Source organism: Nannospalax galili, unplaced genomic scaffold (genome assembly GCF_000622305.1).
Source record: "Nannospalax galili isolate Female #2095 unplaced genomic scaffold, S.galili_v1.0 scaffold1688, whole genome shotgun sequence".
Taxonomy (NCBI): Eukaryota; Metazoa; Chordata; class Mammalia; order Rodentia; family Spalacidae; genus Nannospalax; species Nannospalax galili.
The window spans coordinates 699,313-721,049 of record NW_008358621.1 but is presented as its reverse complement, the minus strand read 5'-3'; the positions used below and the strand labels follow the sequence as shown (position 1 = coordinate 721,049).

At 53.4% G+C, this 21,737-nt stretch overlaps 1 protein-coding gene across 3 annotated transcripts in view; it reads right to left on the bottom strand.

Moving 5' to 3' along the window:
• Positions 1 to 20,064, bottom strand: part of Pax7 (paired box 7) — a 103,731-nt gene extending 83,667 nt beyond the window's left edge. The window contains exons 1-4 of one of the 3 annotated variants that reach the window (XM_008821809.1): positions 19,896 to 20,064; positions 17,232 to 17,467; positions 16,549 to 16,678; positions 15,698 to 15,832 (exon numbers count right to left, since the gene is read on the bottom strand). In XM_008821809.1, the coding sequence (XP_008820031.1) occupies positions 15,698 to 15,832; positions 16,549 to 16,678; positions 17,232 to 17,467; positions 19,896 to 19,980 (586 nt within the window). In that variant the 5' untranslated portion in view covers positions 19,981 to 20,064. The remainder of the gene's footprint in view (positions 1 to 15,697; positions 15,833 to 16,548; positions 16,679 to 17,231; positions 17,468 to 19,895) is intronic. The other 2 variants (XM_008821810.1, XM_008821811.1) reach the window with 2 other exon arrangements.
• Positions 20,065 to 21,737: the final 1,673 nt, after the last annotated feature.

Genomic DNA, 21,737 nt, shown 5'->3' with positions numbered 1-21,737 from the left:
GAAACGCCAATGTCACAATCAAAAGACCTTGAATTCAGTTACTGACTCGCCCTTTGCTGGCTGTGTGATTCTAAGTGACTGAATGAACCTTTAAGTGACTGAATGAACCTTTGAGCTGTTCTCATTAGCAAACAGCCTGGGCTGGGAGATTAAATGAGATGTGCCTATAATACACCCTGTGTTCTTCCTGACGTGGTAAGAGGAGGTCAGGCTGAATAAGGATGTCCACTGAGATGGTCCTGCCCTATTGTGACCCCTGTGCCTCTGTTTCTCTATGAATGGACTTTGTAATAATCACTCCTTCCTGGTGTTCTCTGTAAAGTACTGAGCCCGTGCTTAGCACACACTCTGTCCTCACTGGCCGTCATCCTAGGCAGTAGTAGATGGTTTCATTGTTTTGATTTGGTTTGGTTTCTTGAGATGGGAACTCACTATGTAGCTCAGGCTGGTCCATAACTTCTGATCCTCCTGCCTCAGCCTTCCCAGTGCTAGGTCTGGGATTACAGGCATGAATCACTATACCCTGCTGGTGTTTTCAATAGATGGCTCTTTCTACCTCCCAGGACTCAGGTCAAACAATGCCTCCTACTGTACCTCACACCTACCATGGCTCCCCATCCTCTGCTTTCCTTCCACTCTTCGTCCCCTCCTTCATTTCTGAAAGCCTCTCCTTATTTATGGACTGGCTCCTCGTGGGTATTCCCAGTGGATGAAGTCTGCAGCCCAGTCCTGCTTCTTCACACCTATGCTCTTAGTCAATGTCCCCGCCCCCCAGCCCCGGCCACACACAGATGTTCATACATCTCTTGTGGGAATAAAATAACAGCTCTAACTCTGCCTTCTCAGGATAAGAGGGTGGGGAAGGGAAAGGGACAACTGAGCTACAGGTCAGAGGTTGGGGATTGTTCTCCCAGCATACACCACTGTCTTCCCCTCCCCATCCAGTGTGGTTCTTAGGACATCAGTCCATAGGCCCAACCTTTCTGAGGTCCAGGTATTCACCTGCCACCAGGAGGCCAGTGAGCCTTGAAGTCCTGACGGGTTTACCTGGGTGTTAATCCCCTGACAATACCCCCTAGCTGGACCAGAGCGCCAGCCTCCTTTCTTGTCCTGGGTCTAATTAAGTGCCTGAAATAGCACTTCCCCTTTCAGACCTGGCTGCCTTTCTCAAAGGCAGCAGGTAAAGCCCAGCCTGCTGCTTTGAAGCTAGAAAAGGCAGGAAGCCCAAGCAGGTGCAGGAGGAGGGAGGGAGGAGAGGCAGCCAAGGTATGGGGGGGTAAGCTTCGAGAGGACAAACACCTGCAAATGTTCTGACGCAGATGCTTAACCTTTTAGGGACTCAGAGTTCTGGGAGATTTAGGTAAGAAGCTGAGGGTGTCGCTCAGTGGCACAGCACTTGCCGGATATGCCCAAGGCCTTGGGGTCCATCCCCAGCACCACGGAGAAGGAAAAAAGGAAAAGCTAAAGAAAACTGCCCAGAAGAAGAAATGTAGCCTGGGGTTCATGGTCAGCCCTTGACACCTCTATAGCCACAGGGTGAGCTAACACTGCACAACCTCCTCTACTCTAGAGCCACAGGTAGGCACTCAGATAGGTACAGACACAGCCCCAGACAGAGACATTGGACAGCCCTGTCTGGGAGGTGAATTCTTAAACTTTAGTTTCTATGCTTTTTATTATTTGAAACTTTATGAGTGCTGAGGATATAGCTCAGTTGGTAGTGTGCAGGCCTAGCATGCGTGAGACCTTGGGTCTGATCCATCCCCAGCACCACATGACCCAGCATGGTGACAGGTGCCTGTAATCCCAGCAAGTAGAGGTAAGGTGATCAAGAGTTCAAGTTCATCCAGGGCTACATAGTAACTTTCAGGGTAATTTGGGATAGACTCCATCTGAAAAACCAAAAGGAGGAGGTGGTGGGACCTACCTTTAATGCCGGCACTTGGGAGGCTGGTGGAGCTCTGTGAAATTGAGTACAGCCTGGTTTACATAGCCAGTTCCAGACTAGCTGGGACTACAACCCCAACCCAAAAGAAACCAAAAACACAAAAGAGGGAGGAGGAGGAAGGAAGTAGTTTCACAACATGTATCACCTTTGTAGTAAATCCTTCAAAGACATGGAGGGGTGATCTATTCACGCATATTTTACTGCTCCTGATGAATAAACATGCTTGACTCGACTCGAATCCTCTGTTTAACCAGCCTCTGTGGCTGCTGGAGGTGGGGGGTTTACTGGTCACAGGCCATGCTCAGGTCTTTTTTTGGTGGTGTTGTTCTAGCTGGCATGGAACTCACTATGTAGACTAGGCTGGCCTCGAAGTCAGAGAGATCAACCTGCCACTGTCTCTGAGTTCTGGATTAAAGACAGGCTACCACACTTGGCTTTTACCTCATTTTAATCAGGCACTCCCTAAAGGTCAGGTGTTTCTTCCCTGTATTAGCTCATTTTGTGTGTGTGTGTGTGTGTGTGTGTGTGTGTGTGTGTGTGTGTTACTTTTCTTCTCTTTGGCTGGATGGGAAAACCAAGGCAGAGGCAAGGGAGGCCACAGCTCAGGGAACTCCCTGAACTCAACAGAGTTACAAGGCTTAGAAAGCTCAAAATGAGATAGTTGCCTTGGAGGCCATCACACAGATCAAGCAAGAACTGAAGAGAGCAGGACAGGGCAGTGTTGTGTCTTGTTGGATCAGATCCCGACAGAGATAAGCCACTAACAGAAGACAAAGAACCCAGAAACTTAGGAAGGCTGGTGCATTCAAGTGCCCAACTTAAGGATCTAGAGATTGGCGTCCCTGTTTTGACTCCTCTTAACTTGCTGTGTGACAAGTACCAAGTCTCTTCCCCTCTCTGATTCTGTTTCTTTATCCGAAAACCAGTGTGTTATAATAGACAAGTCACTTTCTACCATAGTGGCCCTCAAATGACCTGGGCAGATTCCTCAAATGACACCGCATTCAGATGATCCCAATCCAAAAAGCAGCCAAGGGTTTATGTCTTATGAAACCTACTGGCTGTCTCTGAGACACACTCCTTTGCCCTCTTAGCTCTGGTCTCTATTCCACTGCATCCTCCTTCTAATATCATCCCAAGATACTAGTCTAACCTGCTGCACAGCCAGGCCCCCCAGTGAAGCACAGCAAGCTAGACAGACTTGGGACATAGACATCAGTGTCTGGAGACCAGCCCTGCCTGCTATTCTAAGATGCTGCAGCCAGGACAGAAAAGTTCCCTAATCAGGAGACCAGAAATGGCTTGTCAACAGATAAACAATATCGCCTTATCTCTGAAGACCCACAGCCACAGCCCCAGGCTTTAATTCCAGGCGTAAACAGAGTTTCCCTTTAGAGAGGCCTTGGAAAGCAGCAGGCTGCTACTCCCTGGGACAAAGCCCAGTCTCACTGGAAGGCCTCCATCAGCCCAGGGAAGGCCGCCTTTGACAGTTTGCCCTGCAATATGCACACATGCCCAGCGTTGAACTTGCCAGCATCGGCCTGTGAGCTACTAATTCTTAGAGCTGCAGGTCTACACGCAACACAGTTGGAAAACTACAAGGCTGAGCCTGCCTTGTCACTGTTCAGACAAAGAGATGGACTAGACACACATGGAGGCTCACCTTGAAGGCCTCAGCCTTCGGTGCCAAGATCAGGTCTTCTGCATGGGCCACTGAGGATCTGAACTCCAGCTCCCGCCAGTCAGGAGCTACTTGCCCTGTGAACTTCATTTCTCTTCTGTTTATTTTGGTCTTTTTGAGGCAGGGTCTCCCTGTAGCCCCAGCTGGCCTGGAATTCGCTATGTAGACCAGGCTGGCCTTGAACTCCCAGAGATCCACCTGCCTCTGCCTCGCCAGTGCTGGGATTAAAGGTGTGCACCACCATGCCTCGAGTAAATTGACCTTTTAGAGGCCAACTTTGAGGCATCTGTCAATTCTGAGATCTCATAATGTACCTTGAAGGTGCTTAAATCCTAAATGGCAGTAGGGTACACGTTGGAGCCGTAGTCTCCCCAGGACTGAAGGTTCGGAGCTCCTCAAAGATGGGAGGGTGCTGGACCACAATTGTCCAACCGTAACAAACAGAGGAACTGGGTTGATTCCCTTGGGAGTCAAGGGCATCAAGGCCCAGAAGATTCTTTCAGGAGAGAGCCCTTTCACTGTGCTAGCCACCTCTGGGGCTAACCATCTTTCTGCCTCAGTTTAACATGTACCACGCTCAATACATAAGGTCTGCAGGGATGAGAAAGGGGTTCAGAAGGAACTCCCTAGAAGCAAGTCTCTGTCAGCTAAGTTTGTTCCTTTACCAATAAGCTAGGTGACCTGTCCCACCTTGGTCTCACCTCTGCTTCTTCTAAACTTCAGCTGTGAAAGGATGACCTTAAAGACCTATTTAATCCTGACTGTGCCCTCTTGGGATCTCAGCTTGGAGAGGAACCCCAAGGTCCCTCACATGGTCTCTAGTGGCAGTCACTGACTCTGCACATCTAGGCCCCCAGGGCAAAGAGGACTATGGGAGTGGCTGGCTCCCCATTCTCCTCCTGTGTCCCAACTGATCCTTTGCTTTCCACTCCCATCTGTACCCCTCTCTGCCCTTGGTCAAAACCTCTAGATCTTGCCGAACATTCTCTGTTCAGTCCATTACCCCCCAGCTGAAATCTCTCCCTGGCTCCCCAATGTCCTTAGAATAAGTCCCAAGTCTTTAGCCTCCAACCAGGCCACTGGGGCACCTCCCTGGCACAGTCTACTGTGACTAGCTTAGTCAACTGCAGTGGAGTGACTGGATGAATCTCTTTGTGCCTGCAGAGCATGCATCAGCCATGCAGGGTCCACATCCGGTCTCAAGGCAGCTCTGGGGTGGGGGAAGGAATGTCATGGGTAGGCTGGGGTTTGTCACTCAACCTTACCTTCATGGCCACCTGAAGGGTGTTTCCATTTGGTCCCCAGTGTCCAGCCTCACCTGCCTCACCCTGCTGCCCAGCCTCTACCTGGGAAGGGCAGAGCACCAACAAGATTTAACGGTGTCTGTTGGACCTAAGAATTGGTGCCATGTGTCCACCTTCCTCTTCTTGTTCTCTGTGAGCTGGGCGGCCTTCCTCAGTCCACAATACGTTAGCTGTCTGAAGTTTTTACATAGGAAGGACACCGGTAGTCTGTCTGTACAGACCCTGCCTCTACCCCGCCCACCTTTGGTGATGGCTGTGGAGGTACAGCCCACATTCAGGGTCTCTCTAATTTAACAAGTCATAGTGGAGAGTCTCTGCCCTAAGAGAGGACTTGAAGGAGGTTGGAATATTAACCTAGCCTGTGGTTTGCCCAGGACTTTGTGCAGTGCTATCCTCTTCCTCTTCCCAGCAACTTCACCCTCCTGTCATTTGCAAAGAGAGGACCTTACTCCAGATTACCCAGATCTTTCCGGCTTCAGCATGTCTCTTTCTCCTTCATCACCCTGTACCCTCCCCACTTCAATACCAGAAGAGATCTTCTCTCCAGCATCTCTTGGAGTGGCTTCTGACAGTCAGAAGGCCACAGATGGGGTGACTTCTAGAGACTTGGGTAACCAACTTTTTGTGGTTGCAGGAGGCAGCAGGTCCCCCCACCCCCTCCCCTAACAAGCCACCTTGCAGGGTGTAGGGGCCCACTGTCCCCAGCCTTCGGTGGCCACCACAGGCAGCTGACCCTGCAGCAGCTCGGCAGAGCTGCACGGGGTCTGGCTGCCGGTTTTGTTGGGTTTTTTTTTGTCCCAGCCCCCGCCCCTCGAGGCCCCGCGTGCGGCTCTTGACTTCATCCACTAAGTCAATAGCCTGGTGCAGGCGGCCGCTCCCCCTGCGCCGCCCCCCGGTTTTCTTCTAGGGATAATGGGGGCTCTTTGTGGCCTAATCAGCCTCCTGAGGGGCCGGGAGGCCAGAAGCGCTTCCCCCGCGGCCGTCGGTGGAAATGAAAGCGAGATTAGGCCGGGGTCTGGCCCACACCCCAGCAAAGCGCCACCAGGCATTCGCCCCTTCAAAGCCCCTTGGGGGTTTGGTTACTTTATTTCCAAAGTTGTTTGTATTTCTAAAGTGGCCATTGAGGCGCGAGCAAGCTAGAGGGGACTGAAGGGAGGAGGCGCCCGGGCCTCTCCTGACTCCCAGCAGCTTTCCCCTAGGCCTTTCCTCCTGGTCCAGACGTAGAGCTTCTCCCTGCCACCGACCAGATGGGGAAACTGAGGCCCCAGCTGAGAGGTCACAACGCCGCGGCCTGGGCTTTGGGATCCAAACCGCACTCACATTTTCTGGAGGGGAAACCGGGTCTTTTGCGGGGAGGCTCCAAAGGCCATTTGCAGCAGGGCTAGGAGCACTCTGATGGGGTGGCTGTACCCCTCACTAAAGCCAGAACTGGTCCTGGATGGGGAATGTCCCAACTCAAAGAGTGACATCTCCAGGAAGGATGGGGTCCCTCTTCAAGTTTCTTAACATCTTGGAGCCTTTGTAATAAAGCCCAGAAATGCTAGGATTCTGCAGTAATTTAGAGTCCTCCTAACTGTAGCAGGAGGGCAGCCATTGTGACATCTGGGTATTTGGGGGTGGCAGGAGGGGAAGAGGTTGCAAGGTCTGCACCAGGACCAGGGGAGGTCCAAAGCCTGAGGTGCCTTCCAGCTGGGGCCCTCCCTCCTCCTCCGGAATTTCTTTTCTTCACTGGATTTTTGGGCCTTGGAAAGGGCAAACCCAGGAGGTCTAGGCTAGGAGAGAAATTACAAGATGGGGGGAGAGGGTCAGCTGGCTTAATGAAGACCTGCAGAAGGGCTGAGAATTGGTTCTGTAGTCACAGGGAACTTGGGAGATAGGGGTGCTGCTTAGGAACTAGGGTTCCAGAAGCTTGAGATGCCCCCTGACCCCCACCAACCCTCAAACTTGCCTAGAAGTCAAACTGATTTTTCTGTCTACACAGCCCATGTAAGTTCAGGATAAGCTTTACAACAAGCTTCCTAGGGTCCACGAGGTTTGAACCCAGACCCCCAAACTCCACATCATACTCCCTGGACAACCCCATACCCCTACAGAACCACTCTGGAAAGCTGCGCTGTCTCCACTTTCTGCAGTTATTTAAATTCTGTAGTCTAAATTCAAACTCACATCTAGAGGGATGGCTGTCCACCTGTCACCCACGCTGAGTCTTGGGACCTTGGAGAGGTGCCCTCAGAAAGGCCCACTCCACTGTCCATTCTCTGGGGATTCCTAGGGTGGGGCTCACACCAAAAAGACCCCAGAAAAGTTCAGGGTAAAGTTTTCCAAGCTATTTCTCTTGTCTCCTCCCCTTTTTCTAACCCGCTGGGGCCCTTTGATCTCAGGTCTTTTCGCAGTGTAAGACAAAGAGTGAAGTGAAGCCCAGGCTCCTAGTCCCTTCGCCGGGCTGCTCCTCCCTCCGCCTCTGCCTTGAACCCTCAGTGCAGAGAGATTGGGCAAAAGATTCCCGCAATTCTAGAGGTCAGCCTGGGGGCTGCCTGCTACACTCCGTGCCAACCTCAAACACACTACTGTGAGCTCAGATACCAACCTAAACACACATGCACATTGTTCAAAGACACACACCTGGCACACAAAAGACCCATGGGAACATACATAGATACAGAAAGATCTGTTTATTAGGGCTGATTTTCCATTCCACCAGCCGAATCAGAATTTCATGAGGGCAGGGACTTTCCTATGTCCTGAGCATTCCTTAGCTACTTAACTCTGTGTCCCACACCTACTACATGCTCAACAAAAGTTCTACAGTATGAATTAAGAGATCCAAATATATTTACTCCCCAGGGGAAATTTTTCTTTCCTTTCTTTTTTTTTTCCCCCTTTCTTCTTTTCTGGTGATAGGGACAAAGGGGGGCATGAAATGCAGCTTATCTGCAAATATACATGCCTGGGAAGGGCCAGCAATGTGGCTCAGCTGGTAAAGGTGCCTGACTTGACTAGGGTGAGTTTAATCCCCACCCCACTGGGACCCACCTGGGTGCAAAGGGGGATGGACTCCTACAAGTTGTCCTCTGATCTAGACACATGAGCTACCACAAACAATAAATAAATGTTTAAAAATTTTTTAAATGCCAGAGAAGGGACCCTTCTAACCATTAAATGTGGGAGGCTGCCTCTGTTTGGACACCCAAGATCCAGTTGCTCCAGCTCCATCTCTTCATCCTCTAGGGAATGAACCAGAACAACTAAGAAATTCAGGTGTGGACCTCTGAAGGGCTAGGTTTTTGTTGCTTGTGATTTTGTTGGTTGCTTTTAAGTTTTGCCTGATTCTCAAATGGATCTAGGATTCCCCCACCCCACCCCCACAGGATAGAAACCTTTGTCTAAATCTCTCTTTTGAGGCCCAGCGAGGCTGAACAATGCGCCCTAAGTTACAAGGCTAGGTACTGGGGACCGGTGCACTCTGCTCTCCCCAGGCCCTCCTGCTTCGCCACACCGGGGGCATCTGGGGGTTCAGAACTCAGGCGGAGGGAAGAGGGCCGCGAACTCTCGGACGCAGGGAACCGGTGGGTGGAACAGGTCCCTGGGCAGCACGGAGACTTCAACTGGCGCTGGGCCGAGGACGAACCCTCCCCTGCACTGGCCCTCCAGTCTCGAGCGTCCAGGTTGGGACTTGGGGCTGGTGTCGCCCGCTGTCGACTCTTAAAAGCTAAGAACTTCGCAGAGCGATTGCTTAGCGGGAAGCCCTGTGGGGCGAACCCTGGTTGGACTCTACCCAGCTCCGGATCACAGCTCACCCCGGGTCCCCACCCCGCGTCGGCCTCCCACCCGCCCCGCCGGGACGGCGCGCTCGCCTCTAATTAAGCGACTGGATCGCAGCGAGCCGCCGGGCCGCGCGGTAACGTGATGAGCTGTCTTTGTGCGAATGTCACCCAGCGCGCCTGATCTGCAGCAGCGGCGGAGGATCAAAAGCGCGGCGACCCGCCGCCGGGCCCTGCTCCCTGTCCCGCCGCCTCCGGCCGGGGCGCATCGCATCCAAGTCCAGCTCGGTGGCTGCGTCTCTTTGTGTCTCCAGCGGCCGCTCAGCGCCCCTAAACTCCTCTCCATAGTCGCCCTTTCCTCCTGGGACTTTGTCGTCCCATCCTTTGGGCTCCAGCTCCCTACAGTTCCCGGACCCTCCACTGGGCCTCTCACTTCCAGGACTTGGCAAACCCAGCCACCGGGCTGACCCTCGACCCGGGGCACTCCAGGCCAATTCAGGGCAGTGGCGGCCTTACAGAGCCCTGTGGTGACCTCGTGGTTCCTGGCAATCCACCCACGCTCAGCTCAGCAGGCGCCCCAAGGGACTGAGCGCACGCTCTGGGCGCTTCGGAACTGGATTTGGGGCACACACAACTTCCCCTCGCCTCTCCTAAGGCTGCAGCGGCGGTACTGGGCTTTCCTTCTCCCCAGGGGCTGAACTTCCATCCACGGCTGACCCAGCCTTCACTTTCCTCTCCATAACCCCCTTCCTTTGGCCCCCACCTCCCCTTTGCCCTCGACCCCTTCTCTTCCTCCAGCAGGCCCCTCCCCTTCACATGTTGAGCCCCCACCCCACCCCCTCTCCCCGCTACATCCCGGCCTTGCCTCTCCCCCACCCCACTTTGAAGTTTTGGCGAGATCCATCTACTAATGGCGCAGTTTCCCCCTTAGGTCACCGTTCTGCCTTGATTAGATTTGAGAAAGCGAGTTCCCTCCCTCCCCGGGTCTGACCCCAGTGGGGCCAGTCCCGTCTGAGCGGGTCAGAAAGTGCTGACCCCATTTCCACCTTTTCCCCCACGTTCAGCAGGAGTTGGGGGAAGGGGTAAAGAGAGGGAGGGCTCAGGATAACAGAAACTTAGGGGGGCGTCCCTGTCTTCCAATCACCTCAGATCCCCAACTGGGTTTCCTAATTACCCCATTAGTGGAGTGGGAGGGGAAGAAGTCATTTTTCTGGAATTCATGGAATGTGTCCCCCTTAGTCAGGCCTTTAAGGGCCCAGAGCCTCGGGAGAACCTTCCCTTTGGGGTTTCAATGCCGGAGCCCCCTTTCGCAGGCCGTGGTCTTTTTCAAAGCTTCTAGAGCTTGCCACATTGCATCTTTATATCCTTAGGTGCTCTAACGGGGGCTGCAGAGTGAGACCGCCTCTATTCTGTTCAGAGCAATGGGATACAGGTTCATAGGAACTTTTTAAAAAAGTCTCATCTGCACAGGCCTCTCTCTGTTTTTACAATACTGATACATAATGGGGTGTATGACAACTATCATTTTCAGAAAGACGCTCCTCAAAAATAAATAAATAAAACCTCCAGTAATCACCTCGATGCCTCGTGTTATATGTGATTTTAAACCCTTCCATGTAAATTCCGCTGAAAAATTTGGAAAGCTGTGAAAAGGGGAGGGGTGGAGGGTGGGGGAGGTTAATCCGGGTTTAGCGCTACAGCGATGCAGTCTCGGGACCAGGGTTGGCCCCATTGCCTTATCGCCTCCCAACATTTGAGACGCCCATATTTTACCCAGCCAAATAGCTCGGAGAACAGCACAGACGGCTGGCGTGGTCGTGCCTCAGGAAAATGTGTTATTAATATCTAAATAACTTCCCAACACTGTCTGGTAAATCTCCCTCCGCCATTCCAAATGATGAATTCGTTTGAAGTCTTTCCCCAGCCTCATCTTTTCAATGTGTGTGTGTCTCTCTCGTCTCAGGCAGGCTTATTTCAAACCGGTAAATATCTAATTCCTTTAACTGCCGCGCGGTGCACGCGAATCTTTTAGGTACAGACTCCTTCAAACGACCGCTGCGCGGCGGTGCGTGCCCGGAGGTGAACACACTACCCGCGCGTCCTCGCAGCGGGGAACCCCACTTGCTCGACTTAAGCTTGAGTTTCGCAGGTCCAAATACCTCCGGGAGCCCAGCTCCTTTCCCTGCGCGCCCCCCGGGGGTCCGCGCTCCGGCATCCCCCGCAGCATCCCCAACATCCATCCCCGGCATCCGTTCCCGCGGCTCTGCAGGCCCTGCGCCCGGCTCCCGCGCGCTCCGGGGCGTATCGTAGCTCTCCGCTTGCTTGCTCTCTTGTTTATAAAGTTTTGTTTGTTTTCTGAATGTCTTCTATTAGATTCCGCTCGTTCATTCCCTCTCCAGTCTTATCTCCTATGTCTTCTCTCCTGGCCCGTCACACTCGATTTAGGCACCCGTTTATCTGGCGCGCAGTTTGCCGACTTTATTTACCGCGGGTTCCGGGGCTGCGAGCAAGCTAGCACCAGTGTTTGCCTTTGTAACAGTTACCTCCTCATTGTTCGCCCCTGGTCCCAGAGTCCCTCCTCCCTAGCTCGCCTTGGGTTCCGGGGATGGAGGTGGGGGGAAGGAGAGAGTCTTGTCAGCGCGGTGTGGGCTAGCCCCCACGCCGGGAGCCCCCTCCCCCGGGACCTTCTCGCTTCTCCCCACCCCTCCGCACCCCATCCCCCACCCCGGCGGTCGGGGCCTCCCAATCCCCCTCCCTCGCTCGCTCTGGTCTCTGTCTCCATCCACCGCGGAGCTCTGCCTAAAGCCGGGGAATTGCCTGCTACCCCCCCATCTTCCTCGGAGCCCCCATTATGCGAAGCTGATCCCCCTCTGAACGGCCTCAAATCCCGCCTGGACTGTGTTTGATTAGATTGCCAACCCGGGGTAATCCTTTGATTTGGTGCAGTGTCAATTACCTTTCCCTAAACACACATTTACAGAGGAGGGAAGTTGTAGGTTTAAATCAATGCAGATCGCCTCCTGATAAATGGACTGTCCTGGTCTCCTCCCTGGCCCCTCTCCCAAGGACCCTCCCTACCCCCCTTCTCACCTACCCCTTAAATGGCACCCCTTCCAGGTGTGAAGTCCGGGAAAAAACACTAAGAAAAAGTGTGGGCTGCGGGGAGCTCTGCCCCCCCTTCCCCTATTCATTCGCTCCCCCGGAGCCTAATTAAATTTGGCAGGTCCTTGTACACACAATCAAAACAGCTTCCTCCGGTGCAGCAAACGACCGAAAACCGCATTAGCAGCCATCGCCTCTGCCAAATTAAATTGTTTCCCACCTCCTTTTACAAGTGTCTAAAACCGACACTTCGGGCTCTCCCCTCCTTTCCAATCCTCCGCCATCATATCCCATTCCACTCCACACCTGTAAGTTTACCTTCTTCAAAATAAATTAAGGGAAAATGCAAAGAAAAACAAACCTAGGGCCTGAACTGTATGTAGCTCAGAGAGTGTGCTTGCCTAGCTTGTGTGAGGATCCGGGTTCCATCCTCTCGTAGAAAATAGAATTCTAGCTCTCTCCCAGCTCTTCCCCCTGAATGGTCTTTCAGAGGTCCCAGGAACTGTGCAGGTTTTTACCCACTGGACTGACACCCATAGGTATTCTGGCCACAGAGCTAAACAATTTCCTCCTTCTCCTCATCCTCCTCTTCTTGAAACTTTTTTTGAGTGTTTCATATTAATTGTAACCCCACTGGGTTTTCTACCCTAGAGACCAACCCCATGTCTGATCTGCTCAGCTGTGGTTTCAACTTGAGTGCTGTCAGATGCCTGAGGCTTGGACTATCCATTGTGTGTTCCGGTTCCTATTGTAATTTACATCACTCTTTCTGTATCCAGCCCCCCTCAGTGGCTACTGAGGAATGGTCCACTCTTTGCAAACCTCCATCAATTTCCGGTGGAGACTCTCTTCTTCTCCTTTCCCAGCTCTGTTCCATCCTTGTCTGGATGGCTTTCTCAACTATCTATCCCCTGATTCTTGGAGAGGGACTGAGAGGAAAGAGTCTAACCGGCCAGGGGTGCAGAACTGTCCACTTCTCCAGGTAAAGCCGAGCTTGGCCGGAGGCCCTGTTGGCAGCAGTCTTGAGAATTCCCACAACCAACAATCCTAATAACTCAGTCTTAACAAGGATAAGAAGGAGAGAGGCGAAAAAAAGCCCACGAACAGTCTCATGAATATCAGCCCAAGGGGAGCAGGAGTGAGCTGCTCAGAGATGAAAGTGCAGAAAATAAAAGCTCAATTTAATCTGCTTTAAAACCCTTCAACTTAACGTTTGTGCTTCAAACTCTGAGAGTGAAGACTGATTGCGGATAAATAGTTTCTTACCATGCCTGGAAGCTATTACACCCCTCTCCAACACAGTTTCCTATTCAAGAGTCCCAGTTTTCATTACCACCTCTAATAAGTCTTAACATTATTAAATGCCAAGCGGACGATAGGAAGAAACGGACTCAGGGAGGGATCTCTCTTTAGTGCTTAAAGAGGAGAGCTCTTAAACCCCTTCTTTGGTGGCTCCCCGCCACGAGAGGGGCAACCCTGGGAGAAAGCATTTGTCAAAAAGCAAAAAGCCAAAACAAAGTTGTGAGTGTACATCCCTCCCCCTGTTCTGCTTTCTGGGGGCATCTCAGACCTCTTCTGACCCAGACAGCCTAGGTTCAGGTTGAAAGGACTTCTTAGCTTTGACTCAACTGTGAAACTGATGTCCAGGGTGAGAGAGAGAGAGAGAGAGAGAGAGAGAGAGAGAGAGAGAGAATCTGCTACAGCATTCATATTGGAAACTAAATGTGTCCAAAATGAAAACCTGTCTCATCTCTCATCTCAGCCATCACCCTTCACACCCATTTCAGATCAAGTTGCAATCTCCTGCTGATTAAGACCTGAGGCCATCTCTGACTCAAAGGCCTGTGGGTGGGTAGACAGCCTCCATCCAGTACACCAGTGCACCACTCACACAGCACAGCAATGCACACCCTGAGGGGTTGTCAGGACACCTGGCCCCTGCAAGCCACTTCATTCCTGCAGTTCTGTAGACTTAACACCTGTGTTTTCAACTGCTCCCATCTGACTTTAAACCCCTGGAGATGGAGCTTCCTCGGTCTTCCGCAAAGAAAACCTCTTTCCAGCGAAGACTCTTGTTCACTGGTTTTGCAAACCCAGAGGAGCTCCAGAAGCCCCCAAATTCTCTGTATCAGAGGGATCCCCCTAAAAACAATGTTTTCCTTTTTCTTTCCCTTTTAATTTTCTTTTCCTTTTCTTAGAAGCAAACAACCTCTTACGCTTCAAAACACTGACATGGATCTCTCTCTCTCTCTCTCTCTCTCTCTCTCTCTCACACACACAGAGGATCTCTCCAAATGAACTCAAATATCCCACTGCTCCCTGGAGGTTAACTCTCTGAGGTGCCTTGGAAAGACTATTCAAGTTCAAAATCTACCACCAGTATTCAGAAAAAAAAAAAAAGTCTAGCTTGTATTTTCAATAAGAGTTGAAATAAACCCTGGGTCCCAGTATTCTGGACAGACTGGCCAAGTTAAGGGCTACTTGGCAGTGCAGGGGCTGCCTCTTATAGCAGACCCAGGCCCCTCTGGCCGCCCCGCACAGCGGGGTACCAGGCACAGCTAGCTCTCTTTCTTCCTTGGCCCTTTTGTCTCCAGAGGGGCTGCGGCTCCACTAGGGGCCCTGAATGTCAATAGCCAGCCCCTTCCCAGGCACAAGCTTGCCCAAGAAGGGGGCTGCCCCTTCCCAATCCTTTCCCCTAGAATGGGCCAGTGGGGACTGGGCCTCCCTCTCTGGGAGCTGTCTGTGGAAGCTGGCTTTTGTCTGTGAAGTTCATCTTCAAAGTTGGGAGGACTTATTGGGAACCTGATAGAGACCTAGGCTAGGGGTGCTGGAAGACACCAGGAAGAGCGCCTGCAGAAACCTCTGGAAGGTTCCTTAGGAAGCAATCCCAAACTTTCCCCAAAGATACTGTCTCCAAGCTTCTCTCCTCCTGAGACCTCCCTGCGAGTGTTGAGGCACCTTCTTTTCCTGGTCAGTCCTCTCCCACTCCACTTTTGGGTAAGACCCTCACTACTCAAAAGACAATGTCTGGGGAAGGGGTGATGAGGAAAGACTTCCCTTCTCTGAAACTTCCCAGTCAAGAAACAAAAGTACAACTTGGTCCCCAGGGATAAGTGCAGGCGCTTGAAAGATAAACGCTGGCCCTACCGGCTCCCTAGAGACAGCTGAGCTCAGAGCTCATACCGCGCAGCGAAGCCTTGCTAAGGCTGGGGAGACAGTGCTGGGCGCTTGGCTCTCCCCCTCCTCTGGATTCCCCTAGACCCTTGGCATCTGGGAACTTGGCCTCCAGCCTTCATCACACCAGCGCTAGCCAAGAGGAACACACCCCGGCGCCCCTAGACCGCCCTGGCCAAGCTGGGCCGAGACACAGGCCGCGCGGCCCGAGCTAATTTTTATTGATTGCAGCGGTCAGTCAGCTGTCAGGCGGGGTTTCAAGGGACCGTTTAGAGAGCGTGTGCGGGTCTGGTTAACAAATTCATTTAGGGAGCCCCGGGCCGGCTCCTCCTTCCTCGCCCCCCCACCCCCTCGCCCAAGTTTCCTATAAATAATTGATCGACACCCGGATGAGCAGCCCAAACGCCAACCCTGGAGAATACAGACTGGGGTGGAACGGTACGCGAGGAGTGGCGGTACAGCCAGGGCGCAGGATCCGCCACCCAGGTCCCCTGGGCGCAGCGGCCACCCGCGGGCTCCGTGCAGTGCTTGGATTGCCCGGTGTCCGGAAGGGACACTCTCGGTAAAGCCCGAGAAACCCAGGCCGCATGAAACCTGCGACATTTTTCGCCCGCAGGAGCTGTGGCCGCTATTAATCCTGTGACAGGGGCTGGCAGGAGTCACAGGTTCGCACCGAGAGCGTGGGAAAATGGGGTCTCGGGCGTTGAGGGCCGCGGCAGGGCCTTACCTTTGTCCCCCAGGATGCCATCGATGCTGTGTTTGGCTTTCTTCTCGCCATCGTCTTCTTTCTTGTCCCCTTCCTCATCGTCCTCTTTCTTCCCGAACTTGATTCTCAGGACTCGGCTAATCGAACTCACTAAACCTCAGAAATTAAAAGCAAAAGAGGGAGTATAAGTTGTTGGGGCAAAGGACCAGGCGACAAAAGTCAGGGGGCCCTATTCACCCTATGCACTCCTGTCTGTAGAGAAACCTAGTCACACCTGGGGTGCACATTTCCGGGTGAGTGTGCCGAGTTGCCCACCTAGTGCATCCTTGTACACTTCCCTGAACATGTGCCCTGTGCCTTACTACCTCATGCCCTAGATGCACTCACAGCATGCCCACTGCTCTAGGGCCATACGGAGGGCCCCCAGCCCTTTCTGTAGCCACCCAGGTGTTTTGGCCCTGTACACATGAATACTCTTAGACATACAACAGGCAGCTCTTCCGTTCACAGGCAGCACGGTCTGAGGGCTGAGCAACAGAACAGATGTGCTGAATTGGGGAGGGAGCTCCAGGAACATCAACCCCCAGGGGTAGTTCCCTTTGTCTAAGATCACTTCTTCCCAAAGCTTCCAGGACTCTCACCCACCCTGTTTCTATCCTCTTCCCCCTCCCTCTCCATTCCCAACTTTCTTTTCCATTCCACATTACTTCTATTTTTGCTGCACCCCAATGCTGAACTGTTTCTCTCTCAACTTTTCTCCCAGGTGCCTGACAGTCATGCCTCCCCCTTCCTCTCTCCACCCTCCAGCCCTACACTCCAGTCCCCAGCCAGACTCCAGGCAGTCTCTGCTGAAGGCTCAGCTGCCTTCTCACCTGAGGGCACTGTGCTCCGGTCACAGTGGCCATCCTTCAGGAGTCGATCTCGGATCTCCCAGCTGAACATCCCAGGGTTTTCCCTCTTGTACTCTTCAATCTTTTTTTCCACATCTGGAGTCGCCACCTGCTTCAGAGGTGGAGGTGGGAGAGCAGGAGTGGGGAGATGGGGTGGGAAAAGGGAAATAGTTTTAATATCAACCTCCCCAAAGCCCCAGGTCAGGCTGGTGGCCTTGCCCTCCCTCCTAAGATGAGCTTTATTCTTTTGAGGAAACTGCTCCCCTGGTTTCAGGATAACAAAGGTAGGAGGCAGGGATAGGCAATAAAATCTAATTAGGAACCCCAAGGTAACACTTTAGGCAGTACTTAAGGGAGATTTCCTCTGACTGGGGTGACCATACCAGGGTAGGGACAGATGTGGGGACATTCCAAAAACGGATCATCAGCTTCAAGGTCTTGGACAACCTAGAGCTCAGGTACCCCATCCCTGAAATTTTTGAATAATGGGGAAAATAATGGGGCAATATCTGAGAGTTGGGGATAAACTCCCATGCGATCTTTTCTATAGGAAGCTTCCAGACACCCAGGGATACTGGGTGACATTGGGGTAGTGAGAGAGGTGGCAGCCAGGGTCCCCAGACCTGGGAAGGCCTGCAGTCAGCCTCAGTGGCAAAGATACTCACTCTGGGTTTGCTGCCACCGATGGCCCCAGGTCGGATGGACCCGGTCTCCTGGTAACGGCACAGAATCTTGGAGACACAACCGTGAGAGACACGAAGCTGACGGGAGATGACGCAGGGCCGGATGCCATGGTGGGCCATCTCTACTATCTTGTGGCGAATGTGGTTCGGCAGAGGTCGCCCATTGATGAAGACCCCGCCAAGCTGATTGACTCGGCCTTGGCCAAGTGGGGTGGACACTGGAGGAAGGAGGGGAGAGGAGAAATGAGAGGGATACAAGCTAAGGTTAGTGTGTGTAATGTGCGTGTCCATGTTGACACTGCACCCCTTGCTTGAGCCCCAAATTGATCTCCAGGGTCTTCCAGAAGCCTTGGAAGATTCCTACAGGGAGAGGGATAAGGGTCCTGGCTACCAGATTTTCCCTACAACTCACTTGCAGGATGAGGACATATCTGGGGTGTGTGTTGCTGGGGGGGGCATGGATGCCTAAAGGGGCAGAGAGGAGGCTGGTGGGGAATAGCTATTGATCCTGGGAGCAGTGGCAATTGATCCTTAGGCCATAGCTTGGACCACAGGCCTGTTGCCTCTGGATGAGGCCCACCAGCAATGAGATATAGCCCACCAGGTCAGTTCCACACTCACACTCCCAGTTGCAGGGACGGAGCTATTGGATCAGTAGCTAAGAGAGCTGCTTGATTCACAGCATTTTAATCTCAATGCACAGCTCAGGGTCTGGTGACATAAAGCTTTCTGCACTGCTTCAGGGAACAGAGGAGGACCATTAGTAGACCCCTTTTGCTTCTAAACACTCTCGAAGTTCTGATTTCGTTTTGGGAGAATTTGGGGACACACTCCATAGTGGAAAAGCTCCAAAATACCCCAAATTGGTCCTAGAAACCCAGGAAGTGTCGGTCCTATAGGATCTGCTCCGAAGAAGATGGGGCCAGTCTCATGTGTGTGCGTGTGCGTGTGTGTGTGTGTGTGTGTGTGTTCCAGCATTCGAGACAAGCATTCCTGGTGTGTTCTGGGGATGGGAGAACTCAGGCAGGCCTTAATGCAAAGTCTACACAATTTTCGCACAGAAGGATGGGGGGAGACCCGGTGCACTAATCCGGCCTCGATCCCTCCAATTTGGGGACTCGCGGCTGCAGAAATCTGGAAGATTAGCACGATTTCACAGCGGCCCGAGCGGAGGAAGCAGACAGAATAATTGGAAAGAAGGCTACAAGAGGCTCGGGCTGCTGAGCTGCTCCTATCGCCCCCCTCCTCACTCCCCCCCATCTCTCTTTGTAAAAGTAGGTGTCTGAAGCCACCCTCGGATTTAATCAGAAATCGTGCGTCGCCAAGCCAGAGTCACTCGGTCTCTGTGGCGGGATACGCCATTAGCGCTGGAGAGCTCTCGAGCGCCCAACTTTATATTCAAGAGCCTCTTTAGCGACCCGCACTCGGCTCTCCTCAGTATTCTGCGTCATGTTGGGCAAATATTGTCCTAATCCTTCGCGTCCTCAGCCGCCTGTTTTACTTGCATTCGTTACAGGAGAGGGCTCCGGCAAATCCCCGGCTGCCGCGCTTTCCCGCCTGCGTGGCCGCTCGCGCGCACTTGATCACGCAGCCTGCTCTCTTCGCCTCTGCCTAATTCGGGGACCCGGTGCCTTCTAGCTGCCCGAGAGGGGGGCTCCCTCCCCAGATCTGCAGGCTGCCAGTCCGCCCGCGCGCCCTTCCCCGCCTCCATTCCGCATCCTCCCGCACCCGCAAGAGGGTTCCACACAATGACTAAAAAATAAAAGTGGCACGCATTTAAAACTCCTCCTATGACAGACGCTCTGGGCTGCCTGACCCTAGAAGTCAAATGACCCCTCCGTGACCGGCTGAAAGCCATCGAGAGAGAGAGAGAGAGAGAGAGAGAGAGAGAGAGAGAGAGAGAGAGATCAGGAAAAGGGCTCTTTCTCCTCCTTCCCGACTCGTTTGCGGCCGGCTGGTTCCCTCTGGTCCCCCCATTCTCTCTCGCGCGGTAGCTGGAGAATTTGGTACAATACGTTACAGTACTAAAACTGTTCCCCAGGTTGGATTGCTGTTCCCTCTCGCCGTCGCCAGGTTCTCTCTCGGGCTATTTGCATAGTTCATAAGTTCCAGTAAAAAGTTTTGTTTGTTTCGCAGAAAATTTTTTTTACCGTGTATTATCTTATAATAGAGTGTTGCCCGGCCGAAAAACAGGAGCGCTGCTTTGGGGGAAGCGGATAGTTTGCAGAGGATCACCCTCCTGGTATTTCGAAATGAAAGGGGCAGGAACCCCATCCCCAGGGTGAAAGGATTCAAAACGAGAATAGAAAGTCGGCGGCGGGTGAACATGGAAAGCCTGGGAACTGCAGAGAGAGACTGTGAAGAACGCGAAAGTACCAGGACCCGAAACAGACTCACAGCCGAACCGGGACTCCCACCCTACGGGGAAAGGCTGGCTGCCCGTGACCTGTGAAGCGCAGGCCTCGGGTCAGCGAAACCCACGCAGAAACCGACAAGTGGTTCCAAAAACTTCCTGGATCGGGCGCGGGGACTTGGAGGCTGCGGAGCCGGGGATTGGCGCCGCGGTCCCCGGGAAGGTGCCACCTCCGCAGGCCCTGGGGATACCCGCAGAGCCGCGAGCGAGGCGAGGCCTGGCTGGGCGCTTACCTTCCAGAGGGAATCCGGTGCGCGGGTAGTTCTGCCCCGGAGCCGGCCGCATCATCCTGGGTACCGCGCCGGGCAGGGCCGCCATTCCTGCGCACGCCAGGGACGAATCCAGAGTCGGCCAAAAAAAAAATCGCTTGGCGTCTCTTCCTTTTACCCCTGCTGTGATCCTTCTTTCCTTCTTCTCTCTGTTTTTTTTAACCTCTTCCCCCTCCCTTCCGCACACTCCCTTCCCCACCCCCCACCCCTGCTGCAGACGCGCTTTCCAGAAGCTGGGGAGGGGGGTGAGATGGGGGCGGGGGGGGGTGGCGACAAGGAAGTTCAAACAAACAAACACTCCAACCCCAAGTCCGCCTGCACCCGCCAGGCTCCGCCAGAAGTTGTGCGCAATTACACTCGGGGCAGTCTCGGGCAGACCAGGCCAGGATACGCGGCCCCAGCTCCGGCTGGCGAACCTCTGGCTCCCGGCTGGGGGCCAAAGTTCTTGAGCCGAGAGGCTGCGGAATTGGTGTCTTTAGGTCTTAATTTATATATTTATTCTCTGGCTCTGACTTGGACTCCCTCCTTCCTCTCTGCCTCCCTCCCTCTTCTCCACGCCTCTTTCGACTCTCTCACACCGGGTCCCCCGGAGGACTGGAGCGGGGATGCCCGCCTCCTCGGGTTTCGGGGTTGGAGGGGAGGCGGCCCAAGTGACAGGGCTGGGAACGAGAAGAGCAAGAGCGAGGGGGCGCGAGCGATCAGCTGGGTAAGTTGTGCAAAAGTGCTGGGCTGCACGGGAGGGGAGGGGAGGAGGAGGCGGCGGCGGACGAGATCTGATAGGTTCTGACTTTTATTCATGAGGGAAGGGGGCCAGGACGGAAGGAGGGCCAATAATGAAAAGAAGTCGCCTACGAATATTTTTTTTTCCCTCTTTTCTAATCCCGAACTCGACCTCGTTTTTTTTTGGGGGGGAAGGGCGGAGGGGGTGTTAAACCTCCCATGAAAACAGAGGGTGGGGATGGGCTGGGGAGGGACGACAGCTAGTCCAAGTGTCACCCTTTGATGAATGGGCGGGTCCTCGGGTCCCCAGCCCTCGGGTGTCCAAGGTTGCTCTCCGAAGTCCTGGCTGTACAGGAAAGCCAGCCTCGGGCTGGGGCGCTTTCTCTCCCCCACCCCCAACCAGGGTAGGGCCCATGGTCATTCACCTCTTCTTTTTCTAACTCACACGTTCTGAAGTGTCCTTGAGTGGGGACTGGCTGGGGGAAACAGCTTGGGGTGATGACCTGGGAAGGATCAGGACTTTCCCTGTGAAATAGTAGGCTTTGCTGTCCAAGTCTTGCTTGGCCTTCTGCAGCTCTGAGCAGTCCAGCAGGACATATCTGGGTCTGATGCAGGGAAACCTGGGTCTGCCAAATGCTTGGGAATATATGGTCTTCTTTTCCCTGCTGACAACCCAACCCATCTCTCCCTGGGGGCTTAAGCCTCCTCTTCCTCAGGCTCTCAGGCCACCACCCAGTACCCCTTTCCAGAAGATTGCTGGGTATCCTGAGAGTGCACCACCCCAGGCTGCTGACCTGGGAGTTGGATGAGGTAGAGATGACTGAGGAGAGCATATTACCAACTCTGAATTCCTCCACTGGGGGACTTGGGTTGGGGGCTGATGCCCTAATTAGATGGTTCTGAGTGTCCCTAACTCTCAGCTCTCTAAATCCAGAGAGACCAACGGTCTCAGCCCCAGGACATGGATTCCAGGGGGCACAACACCCTCCCAGCGGGGAAGGACACCATCAGGGTAGGTCTTCCATTTCTACCACCTACATTTCTCCCCAGGAAAAGGCGTCTCTGGTCCAATGCTGAAGGCGAAAT